This window comes from Cololabis saira, chromosome 14 (assembly GCF_033807715.1).
Source record: "Cololabis saira isolate AMF1-May2022 chromosome 14, fColSai1.1, whole genome shotgun sequence".
Taxonomy (NCBI): domain Eukaryota; kingdom Metazoa; phylum Chordata; class Actinopteri; order Beloniformes; family Belonidae; genus Cololabis; species Cololabis saira.
This window is the reverse complement of record NC_084600.1, coordinates 1,744,783-1,771,426: the sequence shown is the minus strand read 5'-3', so window position 1 is coordinate 1,771,426 and position 26,644 is coordinate 1,744,783. Positions and strand designations below refer to the sequence as shown.

Here is a 26,644-nt window from a genome sequence, read left to right as displayed (position 1 = left end):
GAATTAGACTCACTATTAAATCTGCTAAAGAAATTAACATCTGGGTCATGTAAATCCATACAATCCATAAAATTATACTCGCTTGCAGTGAATGGGCTAAAAGATCATACCTTGAGAAGATCATGTTGAAATCAGCTCCAGTGCATACCTGTTGAGGTTAGACATCTCCCTGCTGTCTTGGGGTGCTGCTGCGAGGACGGATGATCAATTTGTCGTGACGGAGGAAAGCAATGTCCCCTCTGTCTCGAGCAGCTTTCAGCTTGGGCATTAGGGCTTTTCTTTTCTGGCGGACGGCATTTGTATAATCCTCATTTATGTAAATTTTGGAGCCTTTAAGGTATTTGGCCCTCTGGAGAATCATTGACACAAGGACAGATCCTTGTACTTAGCAAACTTAACTACGGTCGGCCTGGGTCTGTCACTCCCTGACCCAGGTTTCCCTGCACGGGACTGGGGTCGTTTGGGGCTGTTGGATCTTCTTGGTCTTTCCTGATGACTTTGTTTGATTGTCAAGGTCTTGCAGATATTTCCTCCCACTGGACGGATGTTTTAATTCCACATGACGTTTCAAATGTGAAGTTGACGAGGCAGACGCTCGGACTTGTTTTCTCAGGTGGACATAATTTGCACAGAAAGGTTAGATTTTTACAGTCCGACTCCTTGGGAGACGATGTGTAAAATTCCTGCAGATAAGGATAAGGATCATCATCTGACGTCTCGCTGACGCTGTGTCTGCAACGTCTCTCTCTTCACTGGTCATGTAAAGATGCACCGGGCTCGGGCCGCCGTTGCCATGGAGATGCTGCCCGTTGTTATGCTAGTGTGTGCACTGCATTGTGGGTAATGTAGTGTGAAGTCGTCGTCTCGTCGAGTATTTTAAATGTGCCGCCCGCTGGTGAAACGAGATTCCGTGATAATTGGACCTAAACAGTGAAGCTGAAACTCACATAATCTGAACAGTTCAGATTCCAGTTAGTGATCTGCAGAGTGAACAAGTTCACGTTCAAGTTTTGCAAATATGTTGCGTTCAGTTCAATGTTCTCACAGTTATGAACGTGTTCAATGAACGTGTTCATTTGAACTCGTTCATGCACAACACTGAATACTACTGCTAATAATAATAATTTTCCTTTATTAATCACACAATGTGGACATTCTTTCGCTGCATTTGACCCATGTCTAGTCAAACTAGGAGCAGAGCCATTTGTCCAGGGTCCGGGCAGCAGTGAGGGTTAATGCCTTGCTCAGGGGCCCAAAGGGATTATCCTTGGTTGTACTCCAGGGGCTTGAACCTGACCAGTCCCCCTCTGTAGCCACTAGGCTACCACTGCCCCAAACACCATCAATATAATAAAATGTGATATTTCTGTCACCTAACTAGTGTTTTCTAAAGTATATTTAATCTGTACGTCATTGCTTATTTTCCTATCTAACTGGAACTAAAGGGAGCCGCCGTTAGCTGCCTTTAGTGCTTTAACTTGCCCGGGTTTCTTTGAAAGGAAGACTGTTGCCTGCACATTTTTTTAAAACAAGTTGACATCCAGTGGAAAATGATACAAGGAAACATTGGTCTGGAACAAGAGAGTGGTTATTCAGGAAGACAGGGACATTTTGTAACGAAGGTGTTTTCCTTTATCGTCTTCGAATCACAATAGTACGAGCTTAAACATTATTACATGTTGATGCAAAGCCCTTCAAATAGATTTAAAAATTATGAACAAGGCCGGTGACAAAGGGCAGCCCCTATATATATAATATTATTTTTTTGTGTATTTTTTATATTTATTTATTTATTTATTTATTTATTTTTTTATAAAAATAATTAATTGTAATTTTTTTGTAATCCTGTATTTGACCCGGTCTATGTACGTTTTGACTGTATAGAAACGTAATTCTTGCCATTGTAAGAATGAGACGTACCTGCTGTACTCTACTGCCCTTACTTTTTAACAACTTGTGCTTTTTATTATTTTACCTCTTTTATTATCATTTTATTTCATTGTATTTGTTATTTACTGTTTAATTGTGTCTTGCCGATTTTAATGTTGATGTAAAGCACTTTCAATGACCTTGTGTTGAATTGTGCTATACAAATAAACTTGCCTTGCCATTGACAAAGCCTCCTCTAAAAGGATGATGTGCGTGCAGTTCTGCATCACATCTAAGGATGGATGGACGGATGAGGCAGGGACTTCTGCTATGTTGATTTTTTTCTTTTCTTTTCTTCACATCAGCCTCTTATGTCTTTTCTCCTAGCGGTGCCGTTCATACCACTGTTGCTCTAATTGAAATATGAAATGGAGGATGTTTTCTATTTAGAGGAGGAGAACTACGTGTGTCTGCTATATCGTCTCTGAGTGACTGCTGAACTTCTAACAGTATTTCCCATGTGATGTGTCTCCACACCAGGCCCTTTACCCCCTGGTGACGTGTCTGCTGTGCGTCAGCCAGAAGCAGTTCTTCCTCAGCCGCTGGCACGTTTTCCTCAACAACTGCCTTTCTAACCTCAAGGTCAGTTTTTCTGTCTTTGCAGTGCAGACACAAGAACAACTGTTTGTGTGTTTGTTTCCTCTGTAGTGTGTGTGTATGGTGGCCCCCCCTAGACTATCAGGTGGTATCCTACCCGTCGAGATGTCCTACTTTGTGTCACTGCGCATGCGCACGAGTCAACAGCGTCGCCTTGACAAAAACAACACGGAATCGTCCTACCGATCTGCTGTATATGAAGAAATGCCCCAATCACAATTCCAGCTTCCTTTACCAAGGTTGCTGATCTTCTACTGCATCTTCATTTTTCCCCCAGCTACTACCCCACCCCTCATATCCACTGATATCCACTTTTTATGCATAGGTTGATTTCTCACATGGAAACTACTGCTGCATTCAGAGGAATCAGAAAATCTGATGAATATGAAACTTTGTATAAACCTTTTCTTTATGATACTTCCTGGGAATGTGCATTTTACTTCTTTTCTGAGATAAAAAATAGATGTATGTGTATATGTAGTTTGAAAATGTATTGAAACACAACAAGGTAAGATACAGGCAGTTCTATCCGCATGCGTGTATGTGACAGCATGATGTGACGGGGTATTTTCAGCTGCCAAATCGTGCTACATGATATCTACTGTATGTGCGTCCACATAGATATCATCAGGTAGGATGATTGGACAAATGAAAATACCCCATCAGATCACGCTTCCACATAGATAAATGTTGATGTCTATGTGGAAGCGTGATGTGACGGGGTATTTTCATCTGTCAAATCATCCCACCTGCCAATATCTATGTGGAAGCGTGATTTGACGGGGTTTTTTCTTCCACCGAAGCGTCATACACATTTGGAAGCTATTTGGAAGCAAATTCTGACTTCCTGCTGTTAAGTCGTCTATTTGCATGAAAAAGCCTTTGAAAAAAAAGAAACTGAGATAAAAGAAACGGGGATCGTACGGTAGTATTTTCTGCCGAGGTAGGACACTTCGGCAGAGAAGTATGTAATTTCATCCTACGGGTAGGACGATTCACAGAGGTAGAACAACTCGGCAGAACACCGGATCATCATAAATCTCTACTCATGGGGAGAACACAGTGGGAGTGACGGCACATCGTCAACGCAGGAGAGCTGACGCAGCACAAGTCTGCAGTAGCACCACCTAATAGCTTTTCATCTATAAAATCGGCCATCAGTGTCGTCTCAGGGAAACATTTCAGCTTCAGGACTCAGGGATTGATGGTGGTGCATAAAAACTTCAGTAGACGTTCATGACCGCACTGTGAATCATAACAGTCCCAACTAATATCGATCATTCGTGACGGCGCAGCTTTTCTCTCAGACACTTCCTGGCACTATTGGCTAAGAGGAAGCATTTACATAAGTACAGCAATGTTAAATCATGTTCATGGTGGAAGATGGTCATTTCTGTTGTTGTTTGCATGCATGTAAATGTAGAATAAAGACCCCAAGATGGCACGTGTGGCTCTGGAATCGCTCTACCGCCTGCTTTGGGTCTACATGATCCGAATAAAGTGCGAGAGCAACACTGGAACCCAGAGGTAACGGCCACGTGTCACATCTCTCATCTGCAACGTTTCACTGCTTCCTCATAAAGATGTTACGGCTGTAAGCTTATCCAAAGTAAATGAATGTCCATCTCTTACCTCCTCTTCCCTCAGCCGCCTGACGTCCATCACCTCCACTCTGTTCCCCAAAGGGAGCCGCAGCGTGGTGCCCAGAGATATGCCACTTAATATTTTTGTCAAGATCATCCAGTTTATTGCTCAGGTAGGTGTACAAAAATTTTTTTTTCATTTATGTACTTTGTGAGTACGGAAGAGTATTAGGGCCATGCAGGAGAAAAGGAGAGGGGAAGATTTTTTTTTATTGTGCACTTCCAGAAAAAAGTCGAAATGTTGAGAAAAAAGTCGAAATGTCGAGATTAATGTTGAAGTACAATTTCAAGAATAAAGTTGAAATTTTGCCTTTTTTTCTCAACATTTCAACTTTATTCATGAAATTTTGACTTTTTTCTCAACATTTCGACTTTTTTCTTGAAATTGTACTTCAACATTATTCTCGACATTTCGACTTTTTCCTCGACATTTCGACTTTTTTCTTGAGGTGCATAATGAAAAAAAAAAATCTTCCTCCTCTAAAATATTATATTTATTTGTCTCCTGCCTGGCCCGAATACTATTCCGTATTGTGAGACTCTTAACCATTTGAAAGAATAAAAATCAGCTTCATTTAATTCAGTTTTCCAGTTGATTAAACTGTTAAAGATGTAGTTGTTTAAAAAGATAACAGCATGACCACGTACAGGACTGTCTCAGAAAATTAGAATATTGTGATAAAGTTCTTTATTTTCTGTAATGCAATTAAAAAAACTAAAATGTCATACATTCTGGATTAATTACAAATTAACTGAAATATTGCAAGCCTTTTATTATTTTAATATGGCTTACAGTTTAAGATTAAGATTCCCAGAATATTCAAATTTTTTGAGATAGGATATTTGAGTTTTCTTAAGCTGTAAGCCATGATCAGCAATATTAAAATAATAAAAGGCTTGCAATATTTCAGTTGATTTGTAATGAATCCAGAATGTATGACATTTTTGTTTTTGTAATTGCATTACAGAAAATCACAATATTCTAATTTTCTGAGACAGTCCTGTATATAGGCCATGAGACATGTCTGTCATGTCCAACTGCTGTGTGATGAATAAATCCTTAATCTCTGGATTATTGTTGCTTCTTTTTGTTATTTTGGGTTTGTTTTTTTTTGGGGGGGGGGTGTTATTAATTCCAGTGATTGTAATGAAATGGGAGCGAACAGGACAGCAGGGGCTCCTGCTGGCTGACACGGCGTCACCTCTGAAATCCCCTGACACCATTTGTCTGTCCTCTGCTCAGGAGAGACTGGATTTCGCCATGAAGGAAATCATATTTGACCTGTTGAGTGTGGGGAAGCCGGCCAAGGCCTTCAGTCTCAACCCAGAGGTACGAGGAGCCCACGCTGGACACAAATCCAACAGTGTATATCTGAAATGAGAACATCAGTTTGGTGTAGAACAAGGTTAAAGAGCAGCTTTGCTCTCTGGTGGAACCATGAAATGATTTGCACCAGCATTTCTTATTTAGGCAGTAAATGTTTCATTCATTTTTTTATTGAGTGGTAAGAGTTTGTAAAAAGACTGCACTGATAGTATTATCAGACCTTGACGGAAGAGTATTAGGAGCCAGGCAGGAGAAAAATAAAAATGATATTTTAGAGGAGGAAGATTTTTTTTTAATTTTGCACTTCAAGAAATGTCGATGAAATGTTGAGATTAATGTTGAAGTACAATTTTGAGAAAAAAGTCGAAATGTTGAGAAAAAAGTCAAGATTTTGTGAATAAAGTTGAAATGTTGAGAAAAAAAGGCGAAATTTCGACTTTATTCTTGAAATTGTATTTCAACATTAATTTTTTTTCTTCTTTTTTTCTTTTTTCTTCCTTTTTCCTTTCCTTTTTAATCTCAACATTTCGACTTTTTTTCAACATTTCGACTTCTTTCACAAAATTTTGACTATTTCCTCGACATTTCAACTTTTTTCTCGTAATTTTGACTTTTTTCTCGTAATTTTGACTTTTTTCTCGACATTTCGACTTTTTTCTCGTAATTTTGACTTTTTTCTCGACATTTCGACTTTTTTCTCAACATTTCGACTTTTTTCTCAAAGGGCAAAATAAAAAAAAATCTTCCCCTCTCAAATATTTTTCCTCCTGCCTGGCCCTAATACTCTTCCATAGACCTTTTCACCTCATCTGTTCTGCAAATTCTACACAGCTTTTGGTGAACCGTTGGTCTTTACTGTTTAACAACGCCTTGTCTTCCAGCGCATGAACATCGGCCTGCGTGCGTTCCTGGTGATAGCAGACGCTCTGCAGCAGAAGGACGGAGAGCCTCCCATGCCCAACACGGGAGCCACCCTGCCGTCTGGAAACTCCCTCAAGAAGAAGAAAACGTATCTCAGCAAGACGCTCACTGAGGAGGAAGCCAAACTAATAGGTGCGTATGTGTCTGCAGGCTGTCCAGCTGCTGTCACTCTGCTGTTTAAGGTTTCCCTGGTCAGGAGCTGCACGTACTGTAGCATGTGTGTGTGTTTTTCCCCTGCAGGCATGTCCCTGTACTACTCCCAGGTGCGTAAGTCCCTGGACAACATCCTCAGACACTTGGACAAGGAAGTGGGCCGCTGCATGATGCTCACCAATGTCCAGATGCTCAACAAGGAACCAGAAGACATGATCACGTATGTAACTACAGTACGAGTCCCAAACTCAACCGGGGTCTCAGTTTTTTGTCTACAAAGGTTTTTGACTCTGACAAACAGGCTTTATTTATGTCCCTGTGTGTGTTTGTTAGCGGTGAGAGGAAACCTAAGATCGACTTGTTCAGGACGTGTGTCGCTGCCATTCCTCGCATCCTTCCTGACACCATGTCCAAACTGGAGCTCATCGACCTGCTGTCACGGTGAGTTTCAGGCGGATCCACGGATTATTTAGGTGTTAGAAACCATAGAAACTAGGGCTGGGGATCAATTCAAATGTCAAGAATCGATTCGATTCCGATTCTTAAAATTCAGAATCGATTATCAAGATTTGATTTGATTTGATTCCGATATTGATTTGGCTTAGTGTTATTAAAACAGTTTTTTCAGCTTTTGCATGAATTACATGACTGTAGTTCTGCAACATATTAATACTAGTATTATATTGAGATTCAACAGCAAGTATTGGCAGCTAATGATGCTGTAAGGACCAATCAGCTCCCAGAATGCTGATAGAACTGCAAACAGAAACATCATGTGGGTCAGAATTACCAAACAGATCCAGGAAGGAAACAGAGACGGATTAAATTTTTATTTTTTCTCACATTCCATTGTAATTTTTTTCATCTTCGGTCTATTTCGGTTTTTAATTTTCAATCAATCAAATTCAACCCCAAGACAGTATATAAAGTAATGAAATATAGACAATTTATGCAATTATAACTGAAAACTTTAAACATATTAAAAGGCAAAAACATGGCACCAGTTATTTTTGTTTCAAACAAAACGTTCCTTTTTTGGGCATAAACAAAAAATACCAAAAGTTGTAATGTAATGATGAAAAAAAAATCGATCTTTAGACAAACAAATCGATTTTTAGGAATTAATATGAGAATCGATTCAGAATCGGAAAATCGATTTTTTTAAACACAAGCCTAATATAAACACATTTTACTTCTTTAGAAGTGTTTGTCTGTAAAATCTTATGGACTGTGCTCATATCTGTTGGTCAGACTCACGGTGCACATGGACGACGAGCTGCGCCTCATATCCCAGAACTCTCTGCAGAGCCTGCTGCTGGACTTCTCCGACTGGAGGGAGGACGTCCTGTTTGGCTACACTCACTTCCTTCTACGTGAGGTACAGAGCAGTTTCACTGGAACAACTCAGATCCACAACACCTTACCTTCTGCAGATACTCCGTTTCTGAGTAACCAATGTCTCTCTGTCCCACCTCATTTTCAAAAATATGTAGAAGAACTGTATTTGGAATCCTAGTAGGCCCTACTATATTTCCAACATTGGGACAATAAACACAATAAAAAACACACACTAAAATGAGTGACCATGTGGTTTTCAATTAGTTCCAATCAAAACCCATAACACTCTGTCTTGAGTTCTGTGCTTTCTTTTTCTTTTTTTTTCTTTTTTTTACTTTGTCTGCATATACCGTATTTTCTGGACTACAAGCCACTACTTTTTCCATAGGTTTTCAACCATGCAGCTTATACAAAGGTGCAGCTATTCTGTGGATTTTTCTTCCACCACTCGGGGCTCTCTAACCGGAATTAGAACTAAGAGAAAACAAATGCAAAGAAGAATACGCTACTTCTTCTTTAGCAGATAGAAGTAGGTAGAAGCAGATTTCAAACAGATAAATAGATAAATAAATACCAGTTATTTTCTCTTGGTTCTTTCCCGTTTTAATCAGCAAAGTTGCTGCCGTGTTAAAAGACACTGTTAGGAGAGGATCTATTTAGGTACAAACATGTACATCATTAACAGTTCAGAATCCTTCTGTGCATGTAGTAAATATCTAATCTAACAACATAAATATCTGCGGCTTGTATATCTTTTTTTAATTATTTTTTTTAAAATAGAGCGGATGCGGCTTATAGTCCAGAAAATACGGTATATTAATGGTTAATACCATGTTAGTAAAAACCTGAGGCATATACCGTATACAGTATATATATATATAAATATATATATATATATTTTTTTTTTATTTATTCTCTTTATTTATTGTTATATAATTTGCTTTTTTATGTGAAGGGGAGTGGGGGTTGGGGGTGAGGGGTGACATCCACGTCCGAGGTCTGGTTTCTTGATCTAAGAAGCTTCTTTTTGCAAGTAAATACCACAATTTCACAATATTCAGAGCAAACTGTTGTAATGGTCCGTCCGGTGCTGGTTTACTGACACGGGCAGCTTTGATAAAAGTAACGTGTGCTGCTCCTCCAGGTGCAGGACACCCACCAGGGTCTGCAGGACGCATCGGTGAAGCTGCTCCTGCAGCTGCTCACGCAGTGGCGGCTGGCGCTGCAGCTCCAGGGGAAGACGCGGGGCGGAGTGGAGGTCAGTGCTGTCACAACTGCTGCTTTAGTCCAGGGGCCAGAGCCCAACATTTCACTTCTCAGTACCACTCAAGGTGACAAAACTTGCTTATGATTTTTGAAGATATCTATGTCTATAGATGATATTTTGGTATGATAACCCTTCCTGAGTGGCAGCTGGATCATAGTTTGAGTGACATTATGTGACGATTCTGCAATTGGTTAACCTTCTTAAGACTATCTTAAGTACACACAGAACTTGGTAGACCAACTATAATCAGATCTTGATATATACCCATTAATAACGATGTTAATTTTGTTTACAATATTGTTATGTTTATAATGTTTATAAAACTAAGCTGATTCTTTATCTCATTGTTATGTCCTTTATGTGGTGTATTTGCATGATAAAGACCAGTTTGTGACAATAACCTAGTGGCTGTTATAGTTTCATAGGAGCCTAATGATGCTCTTCTAGTTTAAGGCTCACAATGACCGGTAACAACAATATAGTAGGGGTATATATGTTTCACGTAGATTTTCACTTGAAATAAGTAGAAAAATCTGCCAGTGGAACAAGATTTTTTTGCTTGTAATAAGAAGATAAATCTTGTCCCACTGGCAGATTTTTCTACTTATTTCAAGTGAAAATTTACTTGAAACAGGTGAAAATTGTCAAATAAGTTATTTTTCTGGTGTTATTTTTCTGGTGATGACTCTAAATGTTGAAATAGCAGTAAAACCACATTCATTGATGAAATGACTTAAGGGATGGAAAGGAGGGATGGCAGTTTTACAGGGGGGATGATTTGGACTGTTTTTATTTCAAGGGGGGATGCCATCCCCCCTCAACTCCCCTCATCCCCCCTCATCCCCCCTCAACTCCAGTACTGCTTGACTAAATGTTGTCCCTGTGTGTTCCTGTCGTCCCCCCCGTCAGGCCAGCCCCCGGCTGCCGGAGCGGAGCCCCCACTGCTCGGTGCTCCACGCGGTGGAGGGCCTGGCCCTGCTGCTGCTCTGCTCCTGCCAGGTCAGCACCAGGAAGCTGGCGGTCAGCGTGCTGAGAGAGATACGCTGCCTCTTCACGGCCCTGGGACACGCCGAGGTAACAGGGCAGGACACTCAGGGGCAAGCAGCACGTTTCTATCTCCCCAGAGGTTGTTTTAATCACAAAATGGACAAATGAAAGAGTGGTGATGACGTTGAAATAGCTGGGATGAAAGGAGAACCGTGTAACTGCAGCTGTGATAACGAGAGTGTTAGGGCCAGGCAGGAGAAAAATAAAAATAATATTTTAGAGGAGGAAGATTTTTTTTTCATTATGCACTTTGAGAAAAAAGTCAAAATGTTGAGAAAAAAGTCCAAATTTGATGACGATATTGATTTGAAACACATATCACACTAATGCAGTTGCATAAATTCAGAAACCTCCCCTTAACGTTCCAATCCAAGGATGTAAGTTATTTAGTTAGTTACGGCTGCTGCTGCAGAGCTGTCAGTCGCTCTGCTAACTGGATTTGATGGAGGAGGAGACATTTCCACTTTATTCACCAAATTATATTTCAAATTTACTCTCAAAATTTCTACTTTATTCACGAAAATTTGGATTTTATTCTTGAAATTGTATTTCAACATTAATCTCGACATTTCGACTTTATTCACGAAATTTCGACTTTATTCTTGAAAATGTATTTCAAAATTAATCTCGACATTTCGACTTTATTCCCGAAATTTCAACTTTATTCTTGAAATTGTATTTCAACATTAATCTCGACATTTCAACTTTATTCTCGAAATTGTTTTTCAACATTAATCTTGACATTTTGACTTTTTTCTTGAAATTGTATTTCAACTTTATTCTCGAAATTTCAACTTAATTCTTGAAATTGTATTCCAACATTATTCTCGATATTTTGACTTTTTTCTCAACATTTCTACTTTTTTGTCGAAGTCCACAATAAAAAAACAAATCTTCCCCTCTCAAATATTTGTTCTCCTGCATGGCTCTAATACTCTTCCGCAGATAACAGATGCAGCACACGCAGCCTGTGGATTCTTTCACACTTCGTCACACTTCTAAAAAAAGCTGAATCTATAAATGTCCCTCCCTGCAGGACGATGACAAACCCATGATCGAGATCATGGACCAGCTGAGCCCGGCTGTGATGGACAGCTTTGTCCACGTGGCTGTTTCTGACTCAGTAAGTGTTGAGCTGTTAGCAGGACAGATGTGACACCGGGGCGGCTCTCAGGTTCACCGGTGACTGATTCTGTTCCTCTGTTCTCAGTCCACGCTGCCGCTCAACCACCACGTGGACCTGCAGTGGCTGGTGGAGTGGAGCGCTCGGCTGGTGAGCAGCTCCTACGATGTGAAGAGCCCCAGCCACGTGTGGATCTTCGCCCAGTGTGTGCGGGACCCGTGGGTGCTCTGTCTGCACATCTTCCTGAGACAGGAGCACCTGCCCAAGCACTGCCCCGTGGCCCTGGGCTACGCCTGGCCCTACGTCTTCACGCGGCTGCAGCTGCTGCTGCCGCTCATCGACCCCAAGTAGGAACACGTTTTTATTTTTTATTTTTATTTTATTAGTTTGCACACAATAAAAGTACGGAAGCGTATTGCATTCACTTGAGAAAAAAAAATCTGCTCTGTTTTTCTGAATTAACGAGATAATTATCTCAAAATTCAGAGAAAAGTTTTAATTAAAAAAAAAAAACTCTGTTTTTCTGAATTAACGAGTTAAATATCTCAGAATTCCGAAAAAAGTTTTAATGAAAAATAAATCTGCTGTGTTTTTCTGAATTAACCAGATACCTCACATCTTGCAAAAAGCTGTCATTCACTTGAGAGCTGGATTTCATGGAAACAAACATATTCCGCCAATCCAGTTTAATCCAGTTTTATTTTGCTTTCGGTTTGAAACATTGGGAGAAACTCTTGTCTTTAAGTTATATAGATGGTATTGTTATTAGTTTGTCGACTTTGCGCAGAAACCTCAGGACTTTGCGGTTGTTCAGACGGAAAGCGTTTTTTTTTTTTTCATTAAAATCTTCTCAGAATTCTGAGATAATCTCGTTGATTCAGAAAAACAGAGCAGATTTTTTTTCCTCAAGTGAATGCAATACACTTCTGTATAAAAGTAACACTTACAATCAAAATAGTAGAACAAATGTGACAGGAGAGGTCAAAAAGCCAACAGGCTTATGCAGCGAAACCTCCCCTCAGTTTAGGAAGTAAAACAGTAATTAAAAAAAAAAAACAAGAAAACACAACAAGACGAAAACTATAAACAAAAAACAAAGAAGGTTAGACTACATGATTACAGATCATCAACACACACACACACACACACACACACACACACACACACACACACACACACACACACACACACACACACACACACACACACACACACACACACACACACACACACACACACACACACACACACACACACACACACATGATTGACCTGTCTAGTATTATATGAATGTGTGGCAGGGTGGAGGAGCAGCAGCCACTCAGGTTGATTGTGGACAGGTGTGTCCCATCAACCTCTCCACCCTGCCTGCCTTCAAAAGGCAGCTTACAACAGAGCTGCAGGAGCGGTTAGAAAGGCTGCTGCTGGGGCTGAAGCACGTGTGTTGGTGTCTGGTGAAATAAAAGAGTGCTTGCAGAAAACTCCGTGTCCTCTCTGTCCTGTCGGTCGGGCCCCCGTAGCACTCGCCCTGCTACAGAATGTATTTGAGAATTACATTTGAAAAAATTACTAAACGATAGTGGTAAAGAAAAAGGCAAAACATATGTTGGTATAAAAACACACATATCTGATGAATATTTATTTCATATACTGTAAGAATTTTGAGTTTTCTGAACAAAGGAGTAGAGGGTTCCGTAGAGTTAGAAAAAGTGGCCAGTCTTACAAATCGTTTTTGCATTAAATAAAGTTGATGAAGACTGGAAGGGTATGTATTTGCCCAAACAATATTACCGCCACAAAATACGCAGAAAGTATATACTGCAAATACGTTTCAACATGAAGAAGATGAAAATCTGTGTCCTCCTCTTCTTTCCTGATCTTTCTGCAGCAGTCCAGTGAATGCAAAGAAGACGAGCACGGCGGGCTCCAGCGACAATTACGTCTCGCTCTGGCGTAACTATCTGATCTTGTGTCTGGGCGTGGCCAAGCCGAGCATCATGTCCCCCGGACACCTCCGGGCCTCCACGCCCGAGATCACGGCCACCACGCCCGACGGCAGCGTCACCTACGATAACAAGGTACTGCTCATTCACACCTGGGGAGGGTCCCAACGCACCAAAATAAGTTCTTCACCGCAAAAACTCAAAATATTAACAAGAATATTTGTCTTATATAGTTAAAATGTCTAATTTTTAGTCAAAAAAAATCTCATTATACTTAAAACAAGACTCATCACTGGAAAAAACAACAATTTTCACCTGATTCAAGTAGATTTTCACTTAAAATAAGTAGAAAAATCTTTTTGCTTGTAATGAGAAGATAAATCTTGTCCCACTGGCAGATTTTTTTACTTATTTCAAGTGAAAATTTACTTGAAACAGGTGAAAATTGTCAAATAAGTTATTTTTCTGGTAATGACTCTTGATGAGATATGAGATATTTTAACTAGAAATAAGACAAATATTCCTGGTAAGATTTTGAGTTTTTTGCAGTGTTTTTATTTTACTGAATTCCACTTCCTGGGAAGATTTTACATTTCTTAGATTATGTCAAAGATTTTAAATTCAATTTTATTTATATAGTGTCTATTACGACAGAAATTGTCTCTAGGATCTTTCCAGAGACCCAGAACATGAACATAAACCCCCAAGCAATTATTACATAAACAATGGCAGGTAAAAACTTCCCTAGTGGGAGAAAAACCTTAAGCCAAACAGTGGCAAGAAAAACTCCCCTATGTGGTGCAGTTGCACTTAAAAATGGAAACTGAATAAGAGAATGAAACAATTCATTATTTATTCAGTTAATCGTTAGCTTCCAAATAATGTTCCTTTTCTGAGATTCAACTGATGGATATGAGTCTAATCATATTAAGTGACAAATAAAAACTGGATTCATGATGTGATATTGTAACATGTAGAATAGTCAGTGTGTGGATCCATGCAGCAGTGTCTGGATCCATGCAGCAGTGTGTGGATCCATGCAGCAGTGTGTGGATCCATGCAGCAGTGTGTGGATCCATGCAGCAGTGTCTGGATCCATGCAGCAGTGTCAGTGCGGTCTCACACATCCGTGGTAACGCGTCTTCGCTGCTGCTCATCCTGATCCGGGTGACTTCAAGCATTGAATTGTGTTTTCTGTACGTCGTGGAGGAGTTGATGTTTCACTGCGATCCGCCCAGGTTGTGGCTGCAAGTTCCATGCTAGCAAATTAAATCATACATTGAGGCGGAACAGTGGCAGAGCACATTGTGTAACGAGCTGGAGGAAATGTAATTAGTTGTTTATGTAATTGGTTGTTTATGGGATGAGGAAGGTGCGTCAGCCGAGCCCACAGGAAGTCATACTGGAAATGTGTGTTTGGTCACTTTCTTTTTTTAAATTGTTATCTTTTATTTGGAAAAGCCTTGATTTCACAGATGCAGATTTACATAGCGTCAAAATCACTTCAAGTAAATTAACAAAACATTGGCATGACATTTTGTAGAACTTCTAATGTCCAATTTGCCTCCTGGCTCTTCCCAGAATGTATTTATATTGGAACATGGAAAGCTTCTCATCTTAGATATTACATACAGAAAATTACACACAAAGCAGAATGAGTAAAGATCGTGTTGTAGATTATATCAATATATCATATTACAAAACAAATTTTGATCCCACTCCTTATTTTTGTCAGATTAGCAGAAGTTAGACCTAATAGGTTTATGTCCTCAGTTAGACACATCTGGTCAAATTTCTCCTTCTCCATTTTTAGAGAGAATGACAACTTTTCCTTTCCATATATTTCATATATTATTCCTATCCATTCATCTATAGTGGGGGGTTCAGGTTTTAACCACCTCCTTGTAACAGCTGTTTTGCTTGCTGCAAGGAGTATCTGTAGCAGTTTCTTATCTTTGTTATTCCACCCCTCAAATTGGATGTCACCCATATCAGTATCAAACCGGTAAGGAATTTTGGTGTTTGGTCAGTTTCATGCCCACGATGTTCTCTGACCCACGTGAACCTTTTCCTTGCAGGTGATCGGGACTCCGTCCGTGGCCTGGCTCCTGAAGCAGCTGGTCCCCCTGATGAGAGCCGAGAGTCTGGAGATCACCGAGTCCTTGGTGCTGGGATTTGGATGCACAAACGCTCTCGTCTTCAGGTATTGAAACAAACACACCGCTCACATGTCGTGCGTGAGTCGGTACTGAAACTGTTCAGTAATCCAGTTTTTACTGGGTTTTTTTCCAACAATATATTTATTTATTTCAAAACATAATAGTACATACATACTGTATAACCCAGGGGTCGGCAACCCGCGGCTCTAGAGCCGCATGCGGCTCTTTAGCGCCGCCCTAGTGGCTCCTGGAGCTTTTTCAAAAATGTTTGACCTTTTTTTTCCTTTTTTCTTCTTTTTTTCTTTTTTTCCTTTTTTTTCCTCTTTTTTTCTTCTTTTTTTCCTTTTTTCTTTTTTCTTCTTTTTTCCTTTTTTTCTCTTTTCTTTTTTCCTTTCCTTTTTAATCTCGACATTTCAACGTTTTTCTCGAAATTTTGACTTTTTTCTCGACATTTCAACTTTTTTCTTGAGATTGTACTTCAACATTAATCTCAACTTTTTTCTCGAAATTTAGACAAATTTAGAAAGTGCATAATGAAAAAAAAAATCTTCCCCCAGTTTACTAATAAAGATACATGCAGCATGTGTTGCCTTCATTCTAAGGCTTATACAAGACTTTTTTTGCAGCTCCAGACATATTTGTTTTTAGTGTTTTGGGTTGCCGACCCCTGGTTTAACCCATGGGACTCAAAACATCTGCCCCAAACCGTGCAGAACTATGTCCTCAATTCACAACCGAAGCATAACAAGAAAACAACATCAATTTCAATACTTAATAAAATAATTATTCATTGCTTGAGTAAGTGAAATATATAAAAATAAAATAGTTAATAAAATAAAATAAAAAATAAAAAATGGGGAGAGTAGAAACAAAACCAATCATACACTTTTCATACAAGTTTGCACTGCACAGAAAATAGACAACAATCACTCAACACAAGACAGTAAAGCTCTTTGAAGCTACAGAGCTACTTATGGGTCATCCCCAGGTGTTTCCACCAAACCAGACAAGTCTTTATTCCAAATAAAGTTTTTAAATGGGCCCCAGATGTTATCAAAAACAGATTGCTTCCCCCTGATTGTAAACGTGATCTTTTCTAAGGGAAGAGTTGCTGTTAGTTCGGAAAGCCATTTACATATTCTTGGTCTATCCACCTCTTTCCAAGCTAAAGCAATGACTATCTTGGCCAACAGTAAGCCTATATCTAAAAATAGTTGACAGTTTTACTGTTTTAACATAAATACACACAGTCTAGATTCAGAGCAGGGTGCACGATGTACAATGTGGGCTTATCTCTTGCGTATCGCAGACATTCTTTGTGGTTTTTCTGCCTCCTCAGTCATTTATTTTCTCATCATTTTGTACATTGTTGTCATAACTGGGATGAGTTGCATACCTCTGTGACATTCAGAGAAGAACAACATCTTCACTGATGTGGAAGAGGAATCCTCAGCGGGACAGACGTGTATCACATTTTTTTCAAATGACAGAGGATCCATTGTGAGAGAGAGACATTTAATTTTAAAGGATATGATCTATTTTTAACCAAGAATGTTTTCTGTAAAAGCCCTCATTGTTATTACAGAGATTAGGGTCTGCCCCGGAAAAATCCATCTGTCATCACTTTGTCTGAGGATTAGTGGTCTGACGGTGTGTAATGTTTGGGTTTCACAAAGTGTTTGTAAGACAAACACTTTGTGAAACCCACCCTGCTTCTTTTGGGTAAAGCATCCCTGTTCCTTCTTCTGCAAATAAACATGGATGTAATACTTGGAATACTTTTAGCAACTGTGCAACGAGATAAGCAAGAGATTTCTGCACAATCTGATTTTACAGAGAGCTGGTTGAAGAACTCCATCCTTTGATGAAGGAAGCACTGGAACGTAGGCCTGAGGTAACACACACACACACACACACACACACACACACACACACACACACACACACACACACACACACACACACACACACACACACACACACGCACAAACACGGATATGCATTAACAGAGTGCAAGAGAGAAACAGGCTGAAACAATGTTTTAAACACCGACAGAGTAAAGACGTGACACTGTGTTCAATGTAAACTAAAACCAGAATCCATAATTTAGCTAATTCATAAACCTATATTTTATTCACAATAAAACATAGAAAACACATCAAATGTTAAAAGTGAAGGAATGTTTAATCTTTCTTTTATTTATTTATTTCATCCCAAAAGAGTTAGGCTGCATTAGATGGGAGCAGCTCCTATTAAAACAGTCTTAGGCGTCAGCAGTCCTGCGTGTCTCTAGGTGGGGGCAGCAGCTCCAGCTCCAGCTCTCCAACCACCAAGCCAAGCTCGTCTGACGGAGTACGGGGCGTCAGCCTCGTTTTGCTGACAGTACTTCAACCTTTTCCCTGGAAAAGATGTTTGCCATTTTCCAAACTGCATTCTGCACCTCTGGTGTGTGCTGACTCAGCCAGAATGTGGAGCGTGGTATGCAAGATGCAAACATCTGTGCAACATCCAGCGTGCTAAAAATACCTGGGTGTTTGTGCTGCTCAGGGAAGATTATCTCGTTTGTAGCTGGCCAGTCCACCCCACATCCCATAATGCACTTGCTCCAGTCTGAAAGTGCGATGGAGTGGCCAGGTTTGTGGGTCATACTGTATCACAATCATGTTTATTTTGCCAAGTCAGGTCAAACAAGACATGGAATTTGACTCGGTTATTTTCGCTCGCTGTACAGTAAATAGGCAAATAGGCAAATGACAGCTCTTATTAACATATCTACAATTTAACAAAGTGAAAGGTGCAGCACTCTGAGGTAGACATGATTATTGAAGGTGCATTGTTCCAGCATATGATTGTGGTTATTATTATTGCACAGTGATTGATCACTCTGAGACTCTATGAGTGATGAGAGTTCATCAGAGCAACAGCTCTGGGGAAGAAACTGTCTCTGAGTCTGGAGGTTTTATTGTACAGAGCTCTGTAACGCCGTCCAGAGGGGAGGAGTTCAGACAGACTGTGTCCTGGGTGTGAGGGGTCTGGTCCTGGTCCTGGTCCTGGTCCTGGTCCTGGTCCTGGACCGGTACAGGTCCTGGATAGATGGAGGTTAGTTCCAGTTCTCCTCTCTGCAGACCTGATTGTCCATTGCAGTCTGTTCTGTCCAGTTTGGTGGCCGATCTGGACCAGACAGTGAGGTGCAGAGAACAGACTGAATGATGGAAGTGTAGAAGGTGACCAGCAGTTCCTGTGGCAGGTTAAACTTCCTGAGCTGACGCAGGAAGTACAACCTCTGCTGAGCTTCTTTCTGACGGAGTTGATGTGGGTGCTTCCACTTCAGGTCCCGGGAGATGGTGGATCCCAGGAACCCAAGAACTATATACTGTACACTAGTGGTGGGGAAAAAAATCGATATTGCAATATATTGTTGCGCTCTCTGTCGCAATAAATAATCGATAAACTGACGGCAAATATCGATATTTTACTACAACACACATAATGGATTTACGGGGTTGTCACTGCACTATTGTTCATGCACTTTAATTCATCCAGCTGTACAGTGTTTACATTTACAAGCCTAGCAGGCAGTGAGGTACTATAGAAATGCACTTTATTTGTACATTGTATGAAGTTTTGGCATTGAATAAATGCATAACTACAGATGTATATATCGAATATCGTAGATATTGTGTATGGTGATATTGTTGTTATCGTGGGCCACATATCGCCACAGTATTGAACCTTGAGTTACTGTATCGTCCCCCCCTACTGTAAACTGTAGGAATGTGCAGTAGGTCGTGCTGAAAGTGTCTGCAAGGGAGGACAGGTCTCTGAAACCTGCACACACCCGTCACCGCACACGTTGCTGTTTTCAGATATGCAAATCCATTTTGGAAATGTGGCTTCAAATGAGCTTTGACGTAGAGAGATGACGGCTGTCTCTCACAATCACGTTCACATGGTTTCTTCTTCAGGTGACAGACTCGTAAGCTGCTTTTGTTAAGGGCCTGACAAACTTCATTCTTAGAGACTGATTTCACAGGCGACATTGAGTTTATAACATGTTATGTAATTGCTTCATGTTTAGTCAAATGAACTTGATTGTGCTTTAGAACAAGAAGCGTAGAGAGAGGAGGGATCTTCTCCGACTGCAGCTGCTGAGGATCTTTGAGCTGTTGGCTAACGCCGGAGTCATCAGTGACAGGTAATCACACCTGCATCAACACTCATCCCTGTTTCTCGTGACATCGTCACAAGCGTGTGGGCTCTTGTAACTGCCAGATTTCAACCTCTTTTCCTTGCTATGGCGCATGCACACTCTTCCCTCATTCCCCTCTTGTTTGTTTTATTTGTTATTTAAGCCTATATTCAAATTACATTAAGCTGTTATTTACATACATTTTAAGTCAAAATGCCTGACAAATGGCCCCATCCCAAAAGGTTTATCATCAACCTTTAATGGTTTATTAACAACCCTAAACTACTTGTTGGCCATTATTAATCACCCTAAACCACACAACCCTGAAGCAGGGGCTGTGGTTTATAAACAACCCTAAACCACACAGGAACGAATGCAATACAACTGTAAACACCTCAAACTGACATAGAACCACCCCGAACACAACCTCTACACAACCTATACACAACCTCTACACAACCACTACACAACCTATACACAACCTCTACACAACCACTACACAACCACAACATAACCGCTACACAACCTCTACACAACCACGACACAACCTCTACACAACCTCTACACAACCTATACACAACCTCTACACAACCACTACACAACCTCTACACAACCACTACACAACCACAACATAACCGCTACACAACCTCTACACAACCTCTACACAACCACTACACAACCACTACACAACCTCTACACAACCACTACACAACCTCTACACAACCGCTACACAACCACTACACAACCTCTACACAACCTCTACACAACCTCTACACAACCACTACACAACCTCTACACAACCTCTACACAACCACTACACAACCTCTACACAACCTCTACACAACCTCTACACAACCACTACACAACCTCTACACAACCTCTACACAACCTCTACACAACCACTACACAACCTCTACACAACCTCTACACAACCTCTACACAACCACTACACAACCACTACACAACCTCTACACAACCACTACACAACCTCTACACAACCTCTACACAACCTCTGCACAACCACTACACAACCACTACACAACCTCTACACAACCTCTACACAACCACTACACAACCACTACACAACCACTACACAACCTCTACACAACCACTACACAACCACTACACAACCACTACACAACCTCTACACAACCTCTACACAACCTCTACACAACCACTACACAACCACTACACAACCTCTACACAACCTCTACACAACCACTACACAACCACTACACAACCACTACATAACCTCTACACAACCACTACACAACCACTACACAACCTCTACACAACCACTACACAACCTCTACACAACCACTACACAACCACTACACAACCTCTACACAACCACTACACAACCTCTACACAACCACTACACAACCACTACACAACCTCTACACAACCACTACACAACCACTACACAACCTCTACACAACCACTACACAACCACTACACAACCACTACACAACCACAACAGCCTCAAACCAAAGCAGCTAGAGGGGACGAATGGGCAGTAGGGCATGCCCATATCCAAATTTCCTGAAATGTTCTAGTTTTATTTGGTATTTACTGTTTAATTGTGTCTTGCCGCTTTTAATGTTGATGTAAAGCACTTTAAATTACCTTGTGTTGAATAGTGCGATACAAATAAACGTGCCTTGCCTTGCCCTCTGTCTCTAACCCGTGCCTGCCCTTCTCCCTCTCCTTCTCCTTCTCCTACTCCTTCTCCTTCTCCCTCCAGCACTAACGGAGCTCTGGAGCGCGAGTCTCTGGCTCTGGGGGCTCTGTTCCTGGAGTACGTGGACCTGACCCGGATGCTTCTGGAAGCTGAGAATGAGAAGGAGCTGGACGTGCTCAAAGACATCAGAGCCCACTTTAGCGGCATGGTGGCTAATCTGATCCAGTGTGTTCCCGGTAAATCATCGTGTTGCCTCTTAATGTTACTATACCTTTCTAAAATACCTTAAGTAGTGTCTAAATGTCACTCAGAAGATGCTCGTGCATTGATCATTAGAACTTAAAAAGGCCTTATGTGGTGTAATGAAAGATGGAAAACTGCTTAGTTTTGAAACGCTTAAAAGGACACGTGTTTTAGAAAATCAAGACTTCTATCATTATGTTGATATGAAGGTGAAAAATGTAACAAATACAAGCACATGTTTGATTGAACTGTTTACAAAAGAATATAAGTCAGAAAATATGGATAGAACTGTTTCATATTTGTATAAGGGTCTGTTGAATCTGAAACCAAACTCAACTTCATACATTAAAATAAAATGGGAGAAGGAAAGAGGGATAACTATGTGGGATGAAGAATGGACAATGATATGGAGGTATCAATGGACTTGGAAAAGTCTGATGAGGTATTTTATTTCACCCTCCCAGAAGTATCATTATGATAATAACTCCTCTGTCTGTTGGAGAAACTGTGGGAATCCAAATGCAAATCATTACCATGTTTTCTGGGACTGCCTTGTCATAAAGAATTACTGGAAAGAGAAACACAAAGCCCTACAGCATATCTTCAAATGTGAAATACTCCTCGAGAGTAACACCATGTTTTTTGGACACAAACCTCAGGATTGGCCAAAAAGAGGTAAACATTTAATGAATATCCTGCTAGTGGCCTGTAAAAAGACTATTACAAGGAAATGGTTATCACAGGAGAGCCCAACTTTAAAGGTATGGATAGAAATTAAAATGGAAATGTATAAAATGGAGAAGATAACGGCATTTATTAATTATAAATTGGAGAAATTCACCTCATACTGGGAAAACTGGGTCAACTACGTCACGCTCCATAGGCCTGATTTTATTTTCTCAAGTCAATGACTGTGTTATGTTGAAAAGATCACTCCCTACTTGTACATAGTAGTTTTTGGTGGTTTGTCTTTCTTTTCATTGTTTGGACCTAAAACAAAAACATTATTCCGACATTAAGGACAGACAACAGATGTAAGATGTATGCATACATGATGTATCATCGGATGTGAATGTTTTATGCGGAATGTCAATAGAAAGACATTTAAAAAAGAATGTAAAAAGGTGCTGCAGAAGATGTCGTGACTGATGTTCACCTGTGTGACTCTCGCTCTCACACCTGTTCAGTTCACCACAGGCGCTTCCTCTTCCCTCAGCAGTCTCTGAGGCATCACCTCTTCATTCTGTTCAGCCAGTGGGCCGGGCCCTTCAGCGTCATGTTCACGCCTCTGGACCGCTACAGCGACCGCAACCACCAGATCACTCGCTACCAGTACTCTGCCCTCAAGGTACAGCACGGCCACAGTCATCACAGTAACCTTCTTCATGTTTAGAGAAACCTTTGCACAAACGGAGCTTCTGTCTTCCAGGCCATGTCAGCGGTTTTGTGTTGCGGCCCAGTTTTCGACAACGTCGGTCTGTCGGTTGACGGCTACCTCTACAAATGGCTGGACAACATCCTGGCCTGCCATGACCTGCGGGTAGGAACCTGCACTGAAGCTTTATGTGTTGTTATACTTAGGAATGGGGATCGATTCAAATGTGAAGAATTGATTCAATTCCGATTCTTAAGATTCAGAATCGATTATCAAGATTTGATTCCATCCGATTCCGATATTGATTTGGATTAGTGTTATTAAAACTGTTTTTGAGCTGTGCAGTTATGCAACATATTAATACTAGTATTATATTGAGATTCAACAGCAAGTATTGGCAGCTAATGATGCTGTAAGGACCAATCACCTCCCAGAATGCTGATAGAACTGCTTTCAGAAACATCGTGGGGCAGAATTACCAAACAGATCCAGGGCAGCAAACAGAGGTGTATGAAAGCGGTTTTATTTTTTAACACATTCCGTTTTAATTTTTTCCATTTTCGTTTTTTTTTTTCCGGTTTTTAAGTTTTGAAAATTTGGTTTTTAGCATTTTATGCAAATGTAACCCCAAGACAGTATATAAAGCAAAGAAATATAGGCAATTTATACAATTATAACTGAAAACTTAAATGTTTTCATACCTTTAAACATATTTAAAAGCAAAAACATGGCACCAGTTATTCTCGTGTCCAAAAAAATATTCCTTTTTTGGGCATAAACAAAAAAATACCAAAAATTGTAATGTAATGATGAAAGAAAATCGATCTTTAGACATACGAATCGATGTTTAGGAATTAATATGAGAATCGATTTAGAATCGGAAAATCGATCTTTTCAACACAGGCCTAGTTATACTGTGATGACTACGCTTTTGTACAGACTCACCCGGCACTTTAAAACCTCATTTTGTACATTTCCGGTCTACATTTTATTTTACTGTTTATACTTTTTATTGTTTATACATTTAATTTTATTTTATCTCTTATATATTTGTTTTTATATTTGTATTGTGTTGCACCAATCCCAAAAACAAATTCCTCGTGTGAAAACTTGGCAATAAACCCTTTTCTGATTCTGATTCTGATTCTGTTTTATGAGTAGTTATAATGTTCCAAACCCATCACGCTTTACTCAAATATATGTTTGTGCCTCTAAATGCTGCTGTTTGCCATCGTCAGGTGCACCGTCTGGGGTGTGAAGTGGTGATCCTGCTGCTGGAGCTGAACCCGGACCAGATCAACCTGTTCAACTGGGCCGTGGACCGCTGCTTCACCGGGTCCTACCAGCTGGCGTCCGGCTGCTTCAAGGCAATCGCCACCGTCTGTGGAAACAGGTCAGCAGGCCGCCATCCGCTCCAGGCCGCTCAAATGATCATCACAACACCAAAAACACAGCAAGTTGTAGTAAATGTTAATAAAATCATCCTATAGGCCAATCATTGAGTACTTAACATCTGTTATTTTCTTATTTGTAAGCTGGCATATAAACTGCAGCTCAATTTTATTTATTTATTTATTTGTTTTTATTTATTAAGGATCCCCATTAGCCGGTGCCATAGCAGCCAGCTAGTCTTCCTGGGGTCCGCAACACACAGAGTACAATCAAAATTAAAAAGCACACAAAACAATAATCAAAACATAAAAGCCAAAACAAAACATACAATAAATAATAGACAAACCCGTAATCTAAAACAAATCATATCCACAACACACCAAACAGATGGAATTACTGTCTTAAATAGAATTTACTGTATTTTCTGCACTATAAGGCATACCTTCAATGAATGACGTATTTAAAAACCTTTTCCGTATATAAGGCGCACCGCATTATAAGTCGTACTAAATATCTGGTGAAATACCAGACTATAGTGGCTGGGTTTGAGTTACGTATCTACCTGATGGAGCTGCGCTACAGGGAATGCTACAAAATCCTACAGCAAATGCAAAAAAAAAAAACAAGAAGAAAAGTACCGTATGTCAAACTTTATTAACAAAATAAAAACCAGCTTTGCTCCGTCTTGTCAAAGTCGCCATTATGAGAGTCAGCGCCGCTGCTGTTGTCTTGAACGTCTGTGACGATTCCTGACGTTTTTAGCGCCATTACCTCGGCGACACCAACTACAGTACCCACAATCCCCCTGACTACAGTAACAGAAATTAACGTAATGATCATATATAAGGCGCACTGCATTATAAGGCGCACTGCCGGTTTTTGAGAAAATTAAGGGCTTTTAGGTGCACCTTATAGTGCGGAAAATAAGGTAAGTTTTCTCTTAAAAATTGATTTACTGTAAATACAGCGGAGAATGGATTTGTATTAATCAATGGAGTTGTATTTATAAAATGTACTTGGGAAAACAACAAAACTCATATTTTGACAGGATTTATTCTCTTGGATGTATGTGACCCAGTAAAATTTCCACAGCATATAAATGCATAAGTGACACTTCCCTCATGCTTGGCATCATTGTCGATGAAATACCCTAACAAACCACCGTTTCCCTCTTTTTGCCAGGAATTACCCTTGTGACCTGGTGACGTTGCTCAATCTCGTGCTCTTCAAGGCCTCAGACACCAGCAGGGAAATCTATGAGATCTCCATGCAGCTGATGCAGGTATTGCAGGGTTCCAGTACCGAGGCAGAACATCCATGTTTAAGGTTTTTAAACAATATTTAAACGATGTGTGTGCAGGTGCTGGAGTCTAAGCTGTGTGCGTACTCCAAGCGGATGGTGGAGCAGAAGCCGGCTAACATCCTGTACGGGACACACGGCCCCCTGCCCCCCCTGTACAGCGTCAACCTCTCCCAGCTCTCCATCCAGCTGGCCAGCATGTACCCGGAGCTCACGCTGCCTCTCTTCTCAGGTAACGCCTTCACTTTAACACGGATGGTTCAGGTTGAACCAAAGCCTTTTCTTCTGTAGAACACGTTTGTCATCAAGTGCAATGAAGGAAAAGCTAGAACGATAAAAGATCTTGAAAATCGTCATAAGGCAAGGCAAGTTTATTTGTATAGCACAATTCAACACAAGGTAATTCAAAGTGCTTTACATCAAAGAGAAAAGAGGTAAAATAATAGAAAGCACAAGTTGTTAAAAAGTAAGGGCAGTAGAGTACAGCAGGTACATCTCATTCTTACAATGGCAAGAATTACGTTTCTATACGGTCAAAACGTACAAAGACCAGGTCAATACAGTATTACAAAAGTAATCGGTGAATTAAACCAATTTGACAATTCTACATCACAATGCCTGCATTCAGGGCTTATCCATAACTTTGCACAGTTTTCAAAAATCATAGTATTTAATTTAAGAGTATGCTTAAATAACAAATAAGATGAAATAAAATGATAAGAAAAAAGGTAAAATAATAAGAAGCACAAGTTGTTAAAAAATAAGGGCAGTAGAGTACAGCAGGTAAGTATTTAATTTAAGAGTATGCTATAATAACCTGAAGGGAGGAGAGCAACTAGGGAGAACCTAGAAACACATTATTTTTATTTTGTGGACAAAGATGCTTCCTGAATGCTGACCCAGGTGTAAATATAAGAAAGAGTCTTGTTACTAAGTGCACTTAGAATCAGTTTCTCTGATGCTGTTAGATGTGCTGACTACTTTGGATTATTGCAATGGCATCTTTACAGGCCTGAA

The 26,644-nt window shown here is 40.2% G+C and overlaps 1 protein-coding gene across 6 annotated transcripts in view; it reads left to right on the top strand.

Moving 5' to 3' along the window:
* LOC133459453 (protein furry homolog) overlaps window positions 1–26,644 on the top strand; it is a 103,618-nt gene that overhangs the window by 40,630 nt on the left and 36,344 nt on the right. For all 6 annotated transcript variants that reach the window (XM_061739396.1, XM_061739398.1, XM_061739395.1 and 3 more), the window contains exons 11-32: window positions 2,410–2,511; window positions 3,950–4,053; window positions 4,174–4,282; window positions 5,413–5,499; window positions 6,378–6,549; window positions 6,658–6,790; window positions 6,904–7,011; window positions 7,822–7,948; window positions 9,053–9,166; window positions 10,085–10,249; window positions 11,259–11,345; window positions 11,433–11,692; window positions 13,234–13,423; window positions 15,367–15,491; window positions 17,284–17,341; window positions 19,551–19,642; window positions 21,381–21,553; window positions 22,748–22,908; window positions 22,990–23,100; window positions 24,174–24,328; window positions 25,510–25,609; window positions 25,688–25,859. In XM_061739396.1, coding sequence (XP_061595380.1) covers window positions 2,410–2,511; window positions 3,950–4,053; window positions 4,174–4,282; window positions 5,413–5,499; window positions 6,378–6,549; window positions 6,658–6,790; window positions 6,904–7,011; window positions 7,822–7,948; window positions 9,053–9,166; window positions 10,085–10,249; window positions 11,259–11,345; window positions 11,433–11,692; window positions 13,234–13,423; window positions 15,367–15,491; window positions 17,284–17,341; window positions 19,551–19,642; window positions 21,381–21,553; window positions 22,748–22,908; window positions 22,990–23,100; window positions 24,174–24,328; window positions 25,510–25,609; window positions 25,688–25,859 — 2,905 coding nt within the window. The remainder of the gene's footprint in view (window positions 1–2,409; window positions 2,512–3,949; window positions 4,054–4,173; window positions 4,283–5,412; window positions 5,500–6,377; window positions 6,550–6,657; window positions 6,791–6,903; window positions 7,012–7,821; window positions 7,949–9,052; window positions 9,167–10,084; window positions 10,250–11,258; window positions 11,346–11,432; window positions 11,693–13,233; window positions 13,424–15,366; window positions 15,492–17,283; window positions 17,342–19,550; window positions 19,643–21,380; window positions 21,554–22,747; window positions 22,909–22,989; window positions 23,101–24,173; window positions 24,329–25,509; window positions 25,610–25,687; window positions 25,860–26,644) is intronic.